The sequence below is a fragment of the Camelus ferus genome, chromosome 35, assembly GCF_009834535.1.
Source record: "Camelus ferus isolate YT-003-E chromosome 35, BCGSAC_Cfer_1.0, whole genome shotgun sequence".
Classification (NCBI taxonomy): Eukaryota; Metazoa; Chordata; class Mammalia; order Artiodactyla; family Camelidae; genus Camelus; species Camelus ferus.
In genome coordinates this window covers 23,249,875-23,262,965 of record NC_045730.1, presented here as the reverse complement: position 1 = coordinate 23,262,965, position 13,091 = coordinate 23,249,875, and the positions used below count along the sequence as shown (strand labels likewise).

The following is a 13,091-nucleotide window of genomic DNA, read 5'->3' as shown; positions in this document are numbered from 1 at the left end:
AAACTGTTTCTAAAGTTAAACATGCATTTACTGTATGATCCAGCAATCCCATTACTGGATATTTACTCTACAGAAATAAAAATTAATATTCACATAAAATCCTGTACCTGAATGTTTATAACAGATCTATTTGTAATCATACAAATCTGGAAACAACTCAAAAGTTCTAAAAGAGGTGGATGGATAAACCAGCTCTGAAATATAATGGAATACAACCCAGCAACCAAATGGCACAAACTACTGACACACAACAACTTGGATACAGCACAAAATGCATTATGCTAAGTGAGAAAATTCAGTCTGAAAGTTTATATACTATGCTCCAGCTGTATGACATTCTCAAAAAGACAAAGCTATAGTCACAAAGGCTGACCAGTGGTTTGGCAGGAAGGCAGGGGAAAAGTGTCACTGAAAAAGGATGGCACTAGGGGACTTCTTCAGGATGATGGCACTGTTTGGTATCCTAATTGTGGTAGTGATTATATGACCATATACATTTGTTATAATATGTATGTTAAAATTCAAAGAACTATACCAAAAAAAGGTCAATTTTACTGTACGGTAACTTTTAAAAATCCTACTACCAACTCATACGCTAGGAACATAATAGATCAAAAATGTTTTCTGAAAGAATAAATTATCAGATAACATGTATTGTAAGATTTCTGTTTCTTTTACAATTTAAGGTTTACTTAGCTGCCAAGTCCAAGACTGATTTAGTAAAACTGTTCTGTGAACTTTTAAAGCCATGCATTCTTCCTTCAAAATATTTGTTGATTGTTATTCTATTTTCCCCCTGGCCTTTTTCTGTGTGTCTTTTGGATCTATCTGTTATGAAGGAGATATAAGCAATCTCTTAACAAACCGGTTTTCATCAAATTCTTCTCTTGTGTTTTGAACAGATTTTGCTTTTACACTTTGCCTCTCTATTTGGTGCCTTCTTGTTTACGACTATTACAGCTGCTTTGTTAATTAACTGGGCCTATTAAGAAAACAGGACCCATTCACGTTTAACTAACTGATATATTTAATTTTGCTGCTTCCCTGTATGTTTAGCATTTTTGACATTCTGTTCAGACCTGTGTTTGATTCTTTTTATTGCTGAGTTGTATCACTGTGCTGTGATTAAAGAATGCCAAGCTAGAAGCTGGGAGGCTGGATTTAGTCCTCTCTTACTAAGTCTAGGGAGGCAAGAGCTTAATCTCTAAGTGAGGAATATAACAAAAATGCCTCCTTCACCTGCTATTTTGATTCTTTTTGGGAGGAGGGTAGAGGATAACAAGGAGGGGGGCATCAAGACAATTACCATAAAAGACTTAAGGATCCATGAAGAATGAGATTATGAGGACCTAGATCCACAAATTGGAGTTTACTAATAACTTAAAAAGTATTAACAATGAAATGTGACAAGTGCCCTGCTAACTCAGAAGACAAGAGTTGAGAAGGCAAGGGAGCTGAGGGTGAGAAAAGAAAATCAGAGTCTGGGGAATGAAGACTAAGCTGGGAGGCCAGGGCTTTCAGTGGTGACTCCACGAAAAGGGGAAACCAGTGATGATGCCTGGTGGCTTGTGGCAGCTAGCAACAGCAAGGAAGAAAGCATCTGGAGATGAAAGGAGGGCACGGAGGAAGGTCCTGTCAGAAGCAGGCTAAATCCCAGGGCTAACATGACTCTTGCTGATGGACATGAGGCTGGGTCAGGGAGGGCGCGGAGGGGTGGTCTCACTACAAACAGGAATCATTATCCAGTAAATAAGAAACAGCTGAAAAAAGCCTGGACCTTAAGAAACATTTTAAGATTTCAAATGTTCAAAGAAGAAAGCAGAACTGAAAATTCAAACTATCCAGAGAGCAAAGGAAAACAAACAGCCTACCAAAATCTGTGGGACACAGTAAAGCTTGTTCTTAGAGGACATCTTTTTTTTTTTTTTTTTTTTGGTAGGGGAGGTAATTAATTTATTCAGTTATTCTTCAAGGAGGTACTGGGGATTGAACCCAGGACCTCACGCATGCTAAGCATGCACTCTGCCACTTGAGCTATACCTTCCCCCACACAGAGGACATCTTTATTAAAAATAGAGACAAAAAATAAGGAAACTTAACAATCATCTTAAGAAACTAAACAAATAAACCAGGATAAAATTAGGAAGGAAAAAGTGGGAAAAAAATAAAGCAATTCCTCAAACAATAAAATAGATATATCCCTTATGGGAAAGAGAGACAACAAAAATATACAAGTTTAGAAATGAGAAAGCATAAACAGAGATAATGAAGAGTTTAAAAGAATACTATATGCAATTAACTTAAGAAATAAATTGGGATTCTTTCCTAGTTACAATCCCAAGACTGTTTAAGAAATAGAAAACTTGAAGAGGCTGAATGGTCAATAAAGGACAGGATCAGACTGACTCACAGATGAAATGTAACCTTTACAGAACAGATAATTCCAATACTGTTTAAGCAAGTAAAGAAAACTTTAAAAGATGGAATGTCCCTTCATTTTACAGACCAATCAACTTCAATGCCAAATCCTGAATAAAAAAATACAAAAAAGGAGTGACCATATTATATATGAAAATAAATGTAAAAATTCTAAATTAAATATTACTCAACAGAATACAGAAATACATCGAATATGTCAAACTTATCTAGGAAAGCGAGGGTATTTCAGTATAAAAAAGCCTATCAGCCATTACACAATGCTGGAAAGGCATATGAAAAAAAAAATCACAATCTTTCCTAATCTCTAAGTAAAATGGAAAAAGGAAGCAATTTGTATATAACAAAGACCATTTATTATTATTCTAAATAAAGAAATGTTAGTCATTTTTATTGCTTTATTCCAATTAGAATATTTAAATAAATGAAATTATATGAAACAGAATAGTTCTACTTTTCTTTGAATTATCTCATGTTTCCAAATACTTTAACAAGTTTATGTTATGGCAATAAAAAAATATATAAACACTATTTTCCATTTTAATTAAATTATCTTTCTGTTAAGTAAGCACAAACTATAAGGTAACTTGTGGGTGGAACAGCTTTGATCTCTGCCCTTAGAATCCCAACAGTTTTGGGTATTTCTAAAAACTTAATCACTAATCTAAGTCAACCAACAAAAACCAAAATTTGCCTAACTTTAGTCAAAATGCATCAACACTCAAAACATATTTTCACATGTTTTAACAATTATAAGTGTTACAAACAGATTAATAGCTTATAAAACTGTCTTAAGTACAGAACCAGTTTTAAATTTTCTATTTTTTTAATCTTAAAAAAGTTTTACTTAAATCACTGTATAATCAAAGGCTACCTAAAACTGGGTAAATTAAAAACAAAAAAAAAACCTAGCATGAAGCAAAATTTGCCTATTTAATTAGACTATGCAAAGGTAGCATAATGACTTTCTGTAAGGATCTAACACCCATGCATAAATTTCAACCAACTGTAGTATCTGTGCAGGTGATTAAATATCTCAGGCAAAGACCATCATATGGCCCAATCATAGCAAGGGAAATCCAATGCCTTTTTAGTTTTTCCAAACACTCCCATGTTACAAACAAAAACTTGGTCTAAATATTCTTACAATTTTGTGTTCGTTTGTTTTTGTACCAGAAATGTTATCTTGGGTTATATCATCACGCATTGTGTTTCATTATGTTTCTACTTCTGCAACACAAATATACATATGGACAATCTCCTTTTCTGATTTCTGTATCTGTCACTTTCTCACTCTAATTTAACATTTTTGCTCATTTTGGCAAATTCTATCCACTTTTTCCATTTCTAGCCTCCATGTTCTTTACTGTTTTCCACAGTCTCTATTGCCCCTTGTGATTTTTTCCAATTTCACCTTCATTTCAGTGATGGTTTTATTTTCTTTCATTCTTCATTTCAGTGATGGTTTTAATTTTATTTATTTTTCTTTCCACTCAAGTGGCTTAACATTGCCTTTTCTCATGTAGTCACACTGTCTCTTCTCCGAGTCCTTACACACTGCTTTGTGGTCTCAGTTGTAAATATTTCATTAAGGACTTTAAATTCATGGCAAAATATTTGGTCATTATTTTCATCTCCTTTACAGCAACATTTTTCCCGATGAGTACTCTCCACCTGTCCTTTGTTTTTCCACTTCTCTGTTCCTTTCTGATCTTTGAGTGGTGGTAGTGGCCTGGAGCTGGATTCCTTTAGTTAAGCCATCTTTGTAGGCAATGAGGTTTTCCTAGACCGGGTATCTGCAGAGGATCATGAAGAAGGCCATGGTAGCTCAGTTCTACACCAGCAAAGCTCTGTCTTGATACAGGGTTTTACATGAGAATTGTTTAGTTTTTTACTTCTCAACAGCCAAGGAAGACAGGCAGACTGCAAAGGCATCTCCTCCCCTACTGCTACAGAGACAGACAAACACGAAAATGGCTTGTTTGTGTGACTCCTTGTTTGGCTTCGTCTCCCCTTCTTCGAATCAAACCAGACACAGGTTAACTCCCGCCATTAGCTTTTGAAACCCACTCTGCCTTTACAAACAAGGAATACAGGTTTTGCACCTCAGGGTTGGCCTCTCAACTTCATGAAGCATCTCTTGCTGGCTCTGAGCTCTGTGGCTGCAGCATCCTCCCTGCTTCCTCCCACATGCGGCCTGCTCAATCTCCTGCTTCTGGCAGCCATTCCACCTATTTTGGGGCTTGGGGTTTTAGCTGCCTTCAAGAATAGTGGATTATGGGGTTTGTTTTAGTTTCTCCATCTCTACATTGTTATTAGCCAACTCTCAGAAAGCAAGTGAACAAAATGCCAACCTTATAGTACCATCTTCAAATCCAACAATTAAGAAAAAGATTAATTTATACAAGACAGAAACTTGAGGGTTTCACTATGTCACTGAAAGACAAAGGTGTGCTTTTTAAATATTTTGCTGTGAGGTAAAATATTAATTTTCCACAAAACACTAATTTTCATAAGACCCTTAACAACTGAGATAATTGTTTTTGTTTTTAAAACTCGTGTGTATATTGGTTAAAACCTAGGGCAGAAAATACTCTGAAGCCTAAATGAAAAAGACACTTTTAAAAACCCAGGGCCCATTTGGGGAACAAAATATGTATATTCCCATCAGTATGCTACAATCTTAGTATTTGTTTTTAAAGCAGTCTTTAGTAATAAGGACAACAAATATCTGTCATTCTACAAGCTCTCGATTACGTTTCAGTGTGAAACGGAGATAGTTTATATTACATTTAAGATTGCCCCCTTAGTAACATTTTAGCTCTAGGCAGGTTTATTTCCTACTGGTTACTGTTCTTATACTCCTCACTACCCATTTCCAGGTATGTTCTGAGCAAAATCAAGTGTTACTACTAATCTTTTTTAAAGGAGCAAGTAATACACCAACACCAAATTAAAACATATTTTGAATTACTAGTGTTTTAAGTGATTCCTTTTATAAACATAAGAGTAAGTCCGTAAATGTTAGTATGTCATACAAAAGCTAAGTAATGCCTGATAAAATTTATTAAACATTTAGAGGTACTATGAGCCCATATTGATGGAAAGAAAGAAACAAAAAAGAATTCTTCCTTACAGAATTCTAAATGAGAAATATAAATGGAATGATGGAATCTGAAAAACCACCATCTGAGAACCACCACAGTTGGAATGACAGCATGACACTTTACAGTGGAGAAATTTGGTACATATCAGCTTAAGTAACCAAAGTCCCATCACCAACAATGGTACAGACACACACCACGCTCTCAGAAGCACTTCTGCAGAATTCCTGCCCAAAATGCATGACTGAATCTGACCATGAGGACACACTGGAAAAATGCAATTGAAGGATAGTCTACAAAATAACTGATCTGTATGTACTCTTGTTGAAAATGTCAAGGCCATGAAAGACAAGGAAAGACGGAAGAAATGTTCAGATTAAAAGAGACTAAAGAAAAATAACCAAATTCAATGTGTGCATAGTTAACATACACTGAAAAAGAATCTGAAAAGAAAAAAATGTATTTATGTATATACATAACTGAATCACTTTGCTTTATACCTGAAACTAACACAACATTGTAAATCAACAATACTTCAATAAAAAAATTTTAAAAATAAACAAATTCAATGTGTGATCCTGACTGAATCCTGGACCAGAAATTGCTTTTCTTAGTATTTTTTTTTTGTCTCTATGAATTTTTTTTTAAAAATTATTTTTCTTTTGCTATGTAAGACATTGGTGGGACAACTGGTGAAATCTGTCTGTATACAGCAGAACAGTATCCATGGTCATTTAGGAAATACACACTGAAGACATCATGTCTGCCATTTCCTCTCAAACAATTAGACAAAAACAAGAATACTGTGTGTGTGAAAGTAGAGAGAATGATTAAGCATATGTGATAAATATTAACAGGAAACCTGAGTAGGATATAACAATAAATGAGAACAAATCAAGCCAGTTAAAACTCTTTATTTTCCCTAATAATAATACTAGGATCATCTTTACTACATTCTACACATCAGATCACAAAATTTTAGACCTGGAAGAAAAATGTACCCTGTCATCAGAACTCCTCAACTCACAGATGAAGACAATGAAGTTAAATGACTTGCTCAAGATGACAAGGCTGAAGGCAGAACCAAGACCAACACTCTGCTCTGACTCAGCCCTTCCCACTACTGCAAGCTGGCTCTTATGCCTTACACAGTCAGCTACTCCCCAAAAGGGATACCGAAATATTTAGCTCCACCTTCTCATATATTCTAATAGCTGGTGCAGCAAACCACTCAGGAAATCTAAATTTCACTTCTAAAAGACATTTAAGTATTACTGCTTCTAAGAAGCTTTAATAACTAATATCAATAAATACGATGAGTTCAGAATACATGACAGATACTGTAGCACACACTAAAAATACAAAATTAATACACTCTACTGTTAGGTGACACTGACCACGTCTGTATTATTCCTCGCGTAACCCACCTCGTAGGACGGTGCCTGGGATACAGTAAACAAATAACTGTATGCTGCTAAATAAAGGACAGTCCAAGCACAGGAGAGAAATGCGTATACAGATGATCACAATACCCACAGTGTTAACAAAGCACCATGAGACTACAGATAAGGAAGTTATTTTCGCTCAGTGAAATCTACAAAAGCTCCAGAAATTTAATGACACCAAAGTAAAGAGTTGAAAGACAAGTAAGATTTCAATAGACATGGAGGCAATGGGGTTGGTGAGAGGAAGGCAGGGGAGTTAGAAAAAACAGTCTAAAGGCAAGAAAATATTTGGCATTTCTATTGTATTTTTTTTTTCCGGCATGGAAGTGTTTCTATTATAGCTTTGGTCAGACGGGGCGCAGCCTGGCTGGGGCTGTAAGGAGAGCTGGGAAGCTACCCAGCCCCCAACACACCCCTCCCCCAACAGCACTATTCCAGATCAGGTGGGCAGTGCATGGAGCGGGGAGCGACCCTGCGGAGACCTCTCCCCAAGCTGGGGTGGGCTGGCCGGCAGGGTGGGCAATAAACAATCCTATTGTACAAATATACAGCGCAGGCCGGATGGAGCGGAGGTGGTCAACACTGCCTCCCGGGGACCGGGAAGGGCACGATGGACCCGGCTCTGCGGCGAGCCGGCGGGAGGGCTAGCTGCGGCCCAGGCGGTGCCAAGGGCGGGCCGGGGGCGTCATAGCCCGGAGGGCCTGCAACCGCGACGGGCAGCCAGGGGGTGGCAAGGGACGCGTCATTCTTTGCCCCACCGGGAGAGGAGCCCCGTAGGGGACAGGGGATGGAGGGGAGGCGGGGAGCTCAATCCGAATAGATGATGAAGCCAGAGACCGTGCTGTGGCGCCGGGGCCCCGCGCGAGGCAGGGGTCGCACACCATGCGGCAGGTACCCAGCATCTCATAGCGGCCATCCGGGCTGCCTGAGCTCACCAGCACGGAATGAGCACCACCAGCACCAGCAGCATCACCACGCCCGCGGCGGCCGCCAACAGCGTCTTCCGGCCGGCGCGGAGCCTGGGGAGCGCCAGGCCGCCCGGCCGCGCCATGGCGGCTACAGTGCCGGCAGGCGGGGGGCGCGGGAGGGGCGCCCGCGCTCAAGGGCGGTCCTGCAGGGCTGTGGGCATGGGGCCAGGCCCGGGGCGCCACGCTGCGCTGGATGTGCTGCCGAGCCCAGCCGCCCGCTCCTGCCTCGCGCCTCCCTCCTGCTCTACTGTATTTTTAAACGCAGGCTTACCTATTGTTGCTGCAAGTTCAGGATCAAAAGTATCATCTGTGAACCTCAAGAGCAGGCTAGAAGAGATGTTAAAAAGACAGATTAGGAATTTGACTTTTCTTTCTAATCATCTGCTAAACGTTCATGGTTATTATATTTTGTCACAGATTAGATGCAGATAAGAATAGCTGATGTAGTCTGCTCCCAGAAATACTACCTCGGTGTATATATATACAGAGGATTTAAATTATTGGAAAGATAATTAAAGAATCCCAAGAGCAAAGTAGTTTACTAGAAAATATACTCTCCATGCTCCCCTGCTAAATAACCCAAATGTGAAAAGGACTGTGGTTTTTTCTTTTTAAAAACAGAACTGTACTAATGTTAGCAGCATGCCATGCTTTAACTGACATGGATGAAAGGGGGAAAATAAGTCTCCTGGAATGCAACAAATTAATTTTTTAAAAATCTGATGCCTAATCCACTCTGGATTCAAATAAAAACAGAAAGGTGTGAAGTCTAGCATTTTGAAACAAGTAGTATGACTGTTATCTAAGTGAAAAGAAAAGATACAATAAAAAGTGAAGGTAGAAAAATCAAATGATGGCCAGAACAGGCATCCTCTGGCAAATGCTGCATAGGGTGCATGAAACCAAGCAAGCAACAGGGAGCTATGAAAAGCTTTCAAAGAAAGGAATGGCAAGAAATGCTCTACATTTTGAAAAGTTAATGCCAGCAAAGAAAAAAAAATGCAAGAAAATCAACGTAAGACAACTGCCATGATCATGGTAAGAGACAACAAAGGACTAATCCTGGGAAATGGTACAGAAACTAGGAAAGAAGGCATGAAATGACAGAAAAGACACCTAAGAGTGCACTAAGATTTTGTTTCCCAGAATTATTTTATTTACTAAAAGGCAGAAGTGTCAGTTATTAGAAGCTCTTCAAAAATGAAATCTAAGCTTTTGTTAAAGCTGTAAGTTTATAAAAGTAATCAGTCTGCCCTCACATTATCTCCTAAGTAGGACGAGACTACTCCATTGACTGTTTGCATTAGTAAAATCAAAGCAACAGCTATCACATCTGAACTGCAGGAAAAAAAAGTATGAATATTTCTAATTTTTAATTATTGCTGCTAGATTTTTTTTGTTAATAGGGCATACTGCAAAACATAATGGCCTCTTGGTAGTTTCCAAACCCAGTGTCATTAATCCCATTTAAAGGACTAACTCTCCTTTTCATGGTTTTGCTTTCTTTGTGATGTTTATCATAAAACCAGCACCACAAAAGCAAAGCAAACAGAAGAATCAAATCATAGATTTTTCTGCTTAACACTGACCCCTCTCGACCACAACTAATTTTACTTACTTCCAACATGAGTCAGGTGACAGTACTAATAAGAATCTGAAAAGACTACTCATAAAAATTTTCTTCTCTTCCCAACATTAGACTTTAACAAAAGTGAAGATTTCACTAAAAATTTCAGTTACCCACAATTTTAAGAATAGAAAAGATATGCATCTATACTTGGTCACCACAGAAAATATTATTACAAAAACATAGAAACTTGCTGAGTAGTAATGATAATAATACAATAATAATAATAATAATAATAATAATAATAATAATAATATAAATAATAACAGTATTGGTTATTATTTACTGAACATCGACAATGTGCCAGACACTGAGCTGGGGATTTTCTGACATAACTGCTAATCCTAACAGCATCGGTTGTCATCAGTGATATCTCAGGAAAGGTAGGGACTTCGTACAGTGCAAAGCAACAAATTTTAATGCAAGCTCTGAGTATAAGCCAACAGAGATTAACCAGGGTACACTGTTAGCTTGAAAGGTATTCTAAATTCCATATATGCATTCTTCTAGGCAGAGAGTCTATTATTCTATTAGATTTTGAAAGAAATCCACAACCTGAAAATGATTAAGAACCAAAAGGTTTAAGTCTTCATATTTTCAAAGTTAAAGGAGCAAAACACTCTCCACGCAGGGATCTAGATGGAAGAAGTTACAACCACCACTCCACTCAGAGGAGGCCAAATTAATAATACACAGTGTGATTATAGCTAATCTGCATTCCTTAACTTACAAATGAAACTGGCCAAAAGGATGGGGATATAAGAGGCATAGCAATTTAGATTACAGAAAGTCTCCATAATCTCTTCCAATTTCTGAAACCCCTTGCTACTTCTTTACTTCACCCTGGCTAGCCACAGAATTAAAGAATCTTATACATTTAACACTAGATATGGTTTGAGAGATTTCTACTCCAGCCTCATTTTTCAAATGAAGAAATGAAGGCCCAGAGTGCTCCAGTGTCTCACACAAGATCACACACGTGGCAGGACCAGTTTCATGATTCTAATCTCCCGGCTGCCCTCACACAGGCTCATTACAATCCAAGTCTGAAATAAACTGGAAAAATAACCCATTACTTTGAATTCATTAAGATGTCCTTTGTTGCACAATGATTTCTCAACAACACAAGTGTTATCTCACTTGCACTGACTCTAAATCTATGAAGAAATAGACACTTGGTTAGAACAACCCTGTGAGATTTTATCTGTAACAAATGTTTTTGTACTAATTCTTCTTAAAAAGCATAGGCTTCTAAAGAGTCATTAATTCTCATCTTATCCAGAAAGATAAGTGTTCAGGGTTGTTTTCCATAGCATATCACATACACCAATAATGTCTATCTAGCTAGAAAAGCAAGCTAAGTTTCTCCCTAAATATAATCCTTTCCTGAAAGAGATAAAGGTGTTAAAATTTTACAGTGAGCAGCTGACAATTCACCACTGAGTACTGAGAAAAAGTCTGGAGCAGATTAAATCCAAATAAATGTTTGAGGGGAAGGAACCAAGGAAACGAATAAATCCACTTAACAGATTTTACTCTAGAGGAAGAACCTCAATTGTGTGAACAATGTACCTCCAGTTAACCTTCCAGAAAATGTTAAGACAGCTTAACCAGTCATCCATCCAATACATACAGGACAAGTGCCAACCACATGAAATGACATCCAACCATTCTTGACCTCAAAATCAGCAATTTCATAGGCCTTAACCTATCTGAGGGTTACATTTCAAGAAGAAGAAGGGAAAAAAAAAAAAAAAAAGACACAAGGCTATGGAATTCCTATCAAGACAATGTTCACATACTATCTAACTTTTTAACCCTCAAACCTAACAGACGGTGATCATGAAAATGATTTTATTCAGCCCTTTAAATAACATACACACACACAAATCATATTATTTTGCTGGCCCATAGTGTTTCATTAATTTATTCCTTGTTATGTCCAAATCTCTCATTCTAATATACAAGTACATTAAAAGAGGAAAACTATGAAAATGTATTCTCGTACTTTAAAAATACATAAAATTTCGGAACATATTACAGAATAAGATTTCAAATCCTCAAATATCTAAAAAAGTAAGATTTCAAGAACTGATCTGAAAGATAAATTTATCAGGAGGGATAGCTCCTGGAATCCGGATATTGTTTAAAGAGCAAAGCAGCGTAGAATACAGCCTACTCGTACTCAGAGGGAAGGATAACTTCACCTGGAGAACTTTGTTCTAACACCAAGATGAAATCACAACCCTCTTGCAACACCCATCGGGCTCCAAGTCTTCCTTTACACTCGACTCTTAACTGTCAATACTATTTTTCCCCAAGAGTCAAGAAAGAAAAGACAAACACTAACGGGTCCTTTTACCTTGATGTGATGTGGCAGAATAAGAAGTGACAATCACACTTGATTTTCAAGTGGTCCACAGCTTAGGCTCTAGCATCTGAGACTAAAGTTAATTATTCAAGCAGTCAGATGACGGGTGAGTTCTTTCACAGCTGACTCATATAAAAAAAAAAAACCAAAACGGCTACGGGGTGCACCAAAATAGGCCAGGAATGTGACTACGGCGTCACGAAACCTCCTATGTAGAACATTACGGATTCAGAGAAAGCCCGACAGAAATCCCACAGTGGTAAAGTTACGACTCTCAGCTCGCGGGGTGACAGGGAACCTGAGCCCCGCGGGCCGAGAGAGGCCTTGCCCTCGGCCGGACTCGGGCCCAAACCCGCCCGCCACGCCCTGGGCTCCCCGGTAGCAAACTGGCTGGCAGAGTGGCGCCCTTGGAATTGCTTTTTCTCGGTGCGACAGGAGGGGAAGCGACCCAAGGAGCCGGTGCCTGGCAGAGGCCGCGCACCCGGCCGACGCAGGCGGGCGGCGCGGGAGCAGGGCCGCAGGGCCGAGCGGGGAGAGGCCGCGGAGCCCGCGAGCGGAGGCCGCCGTTGACCGTTCCCGCCGCGGCCCAGGAGACAGCGGCCACAGCGGCAGACAGAGCCCCGCCGCCGCCTTCACGGCCCGCAGACGCGCCTCACCTGGACTTGCCCACGCCACTCTCGCCGATGATGAGAATCTTCAGGGTGGTCAGCACGTCCTCATCCATCCTGACCCTGCTCCGCTCCGCTCCCAGCTGCCAACGCCGGTCCGCCCCTCAACTCTTCCCCCGGCGGAGCTGTCCGCGCATGCGCCCCGCCGCGCCACTGCCACCTTCCTTTCGCACCGGGTGTTTAGGAAGCAGGAGCCCCGGGCGCCCCAGTTCCGCCCGGAGGTAGCTCTGCGTCTGCGCAAACCCAGAGTCCTAGGCGTCTCTCCGGAGACGTCCTGCCTGGCGCAAGCGCAGGAGAGAGCCGTGCGTGGGTTCAGCGGCCTCGCCGCCTCTTCCTCCGCCCTGGCCCTGACTTAACCCTCCCTACGCGGTGCACGTACTTGGAAAGGGACTGAGTCGGCGAGTATAGTACTGTTTTATTTCAGCAGCTGTTCCTTTTGTGCTTGAAAGTAGGTTATCTTAATTTCACATTC

The 13,091-nt window shown here is 39.8% G+C and overlaps 1 protein-coding gene across 3 annotated transcripts in view; it reads right to left on the bottom strand.

Annotated features, from left to right (window-relative positions):
* Positions 1 to 12,856, bottom strand: part of RAB18 (RAB18, member RAS oncogene family) — a 35,287-nt gene extending 22,431 nt beyond the window's left edge. The window contains exons 1-2 of one of the 3 annotated variants that reach the window (XM_032474052.1): positions 12,608 to 12,856; positions 8,225 to 8,280 (exon numbers count right to left, since the gene is read on the bottom strand). In XM_032474052.1, coding sequence (XP_032329943.1) covers positions 8,225 to 8,280; positions 12,608 to 12,675 — 124 coding nt within the window. In that variant the 5' untranslated portion in view covers positions 12,676 to 12,856. Of the gene's footprint in view, positions 1 to 8,224; positions 8,281 to 12,607 lie in introns of those variants that run through there. The other 2 variants (XM_032474054.1, XM_032474053.1) reach the window with 2 other exon arrangements.
* Positions 12,857 to 13,091: the final 235 nt, after the last annotated feature.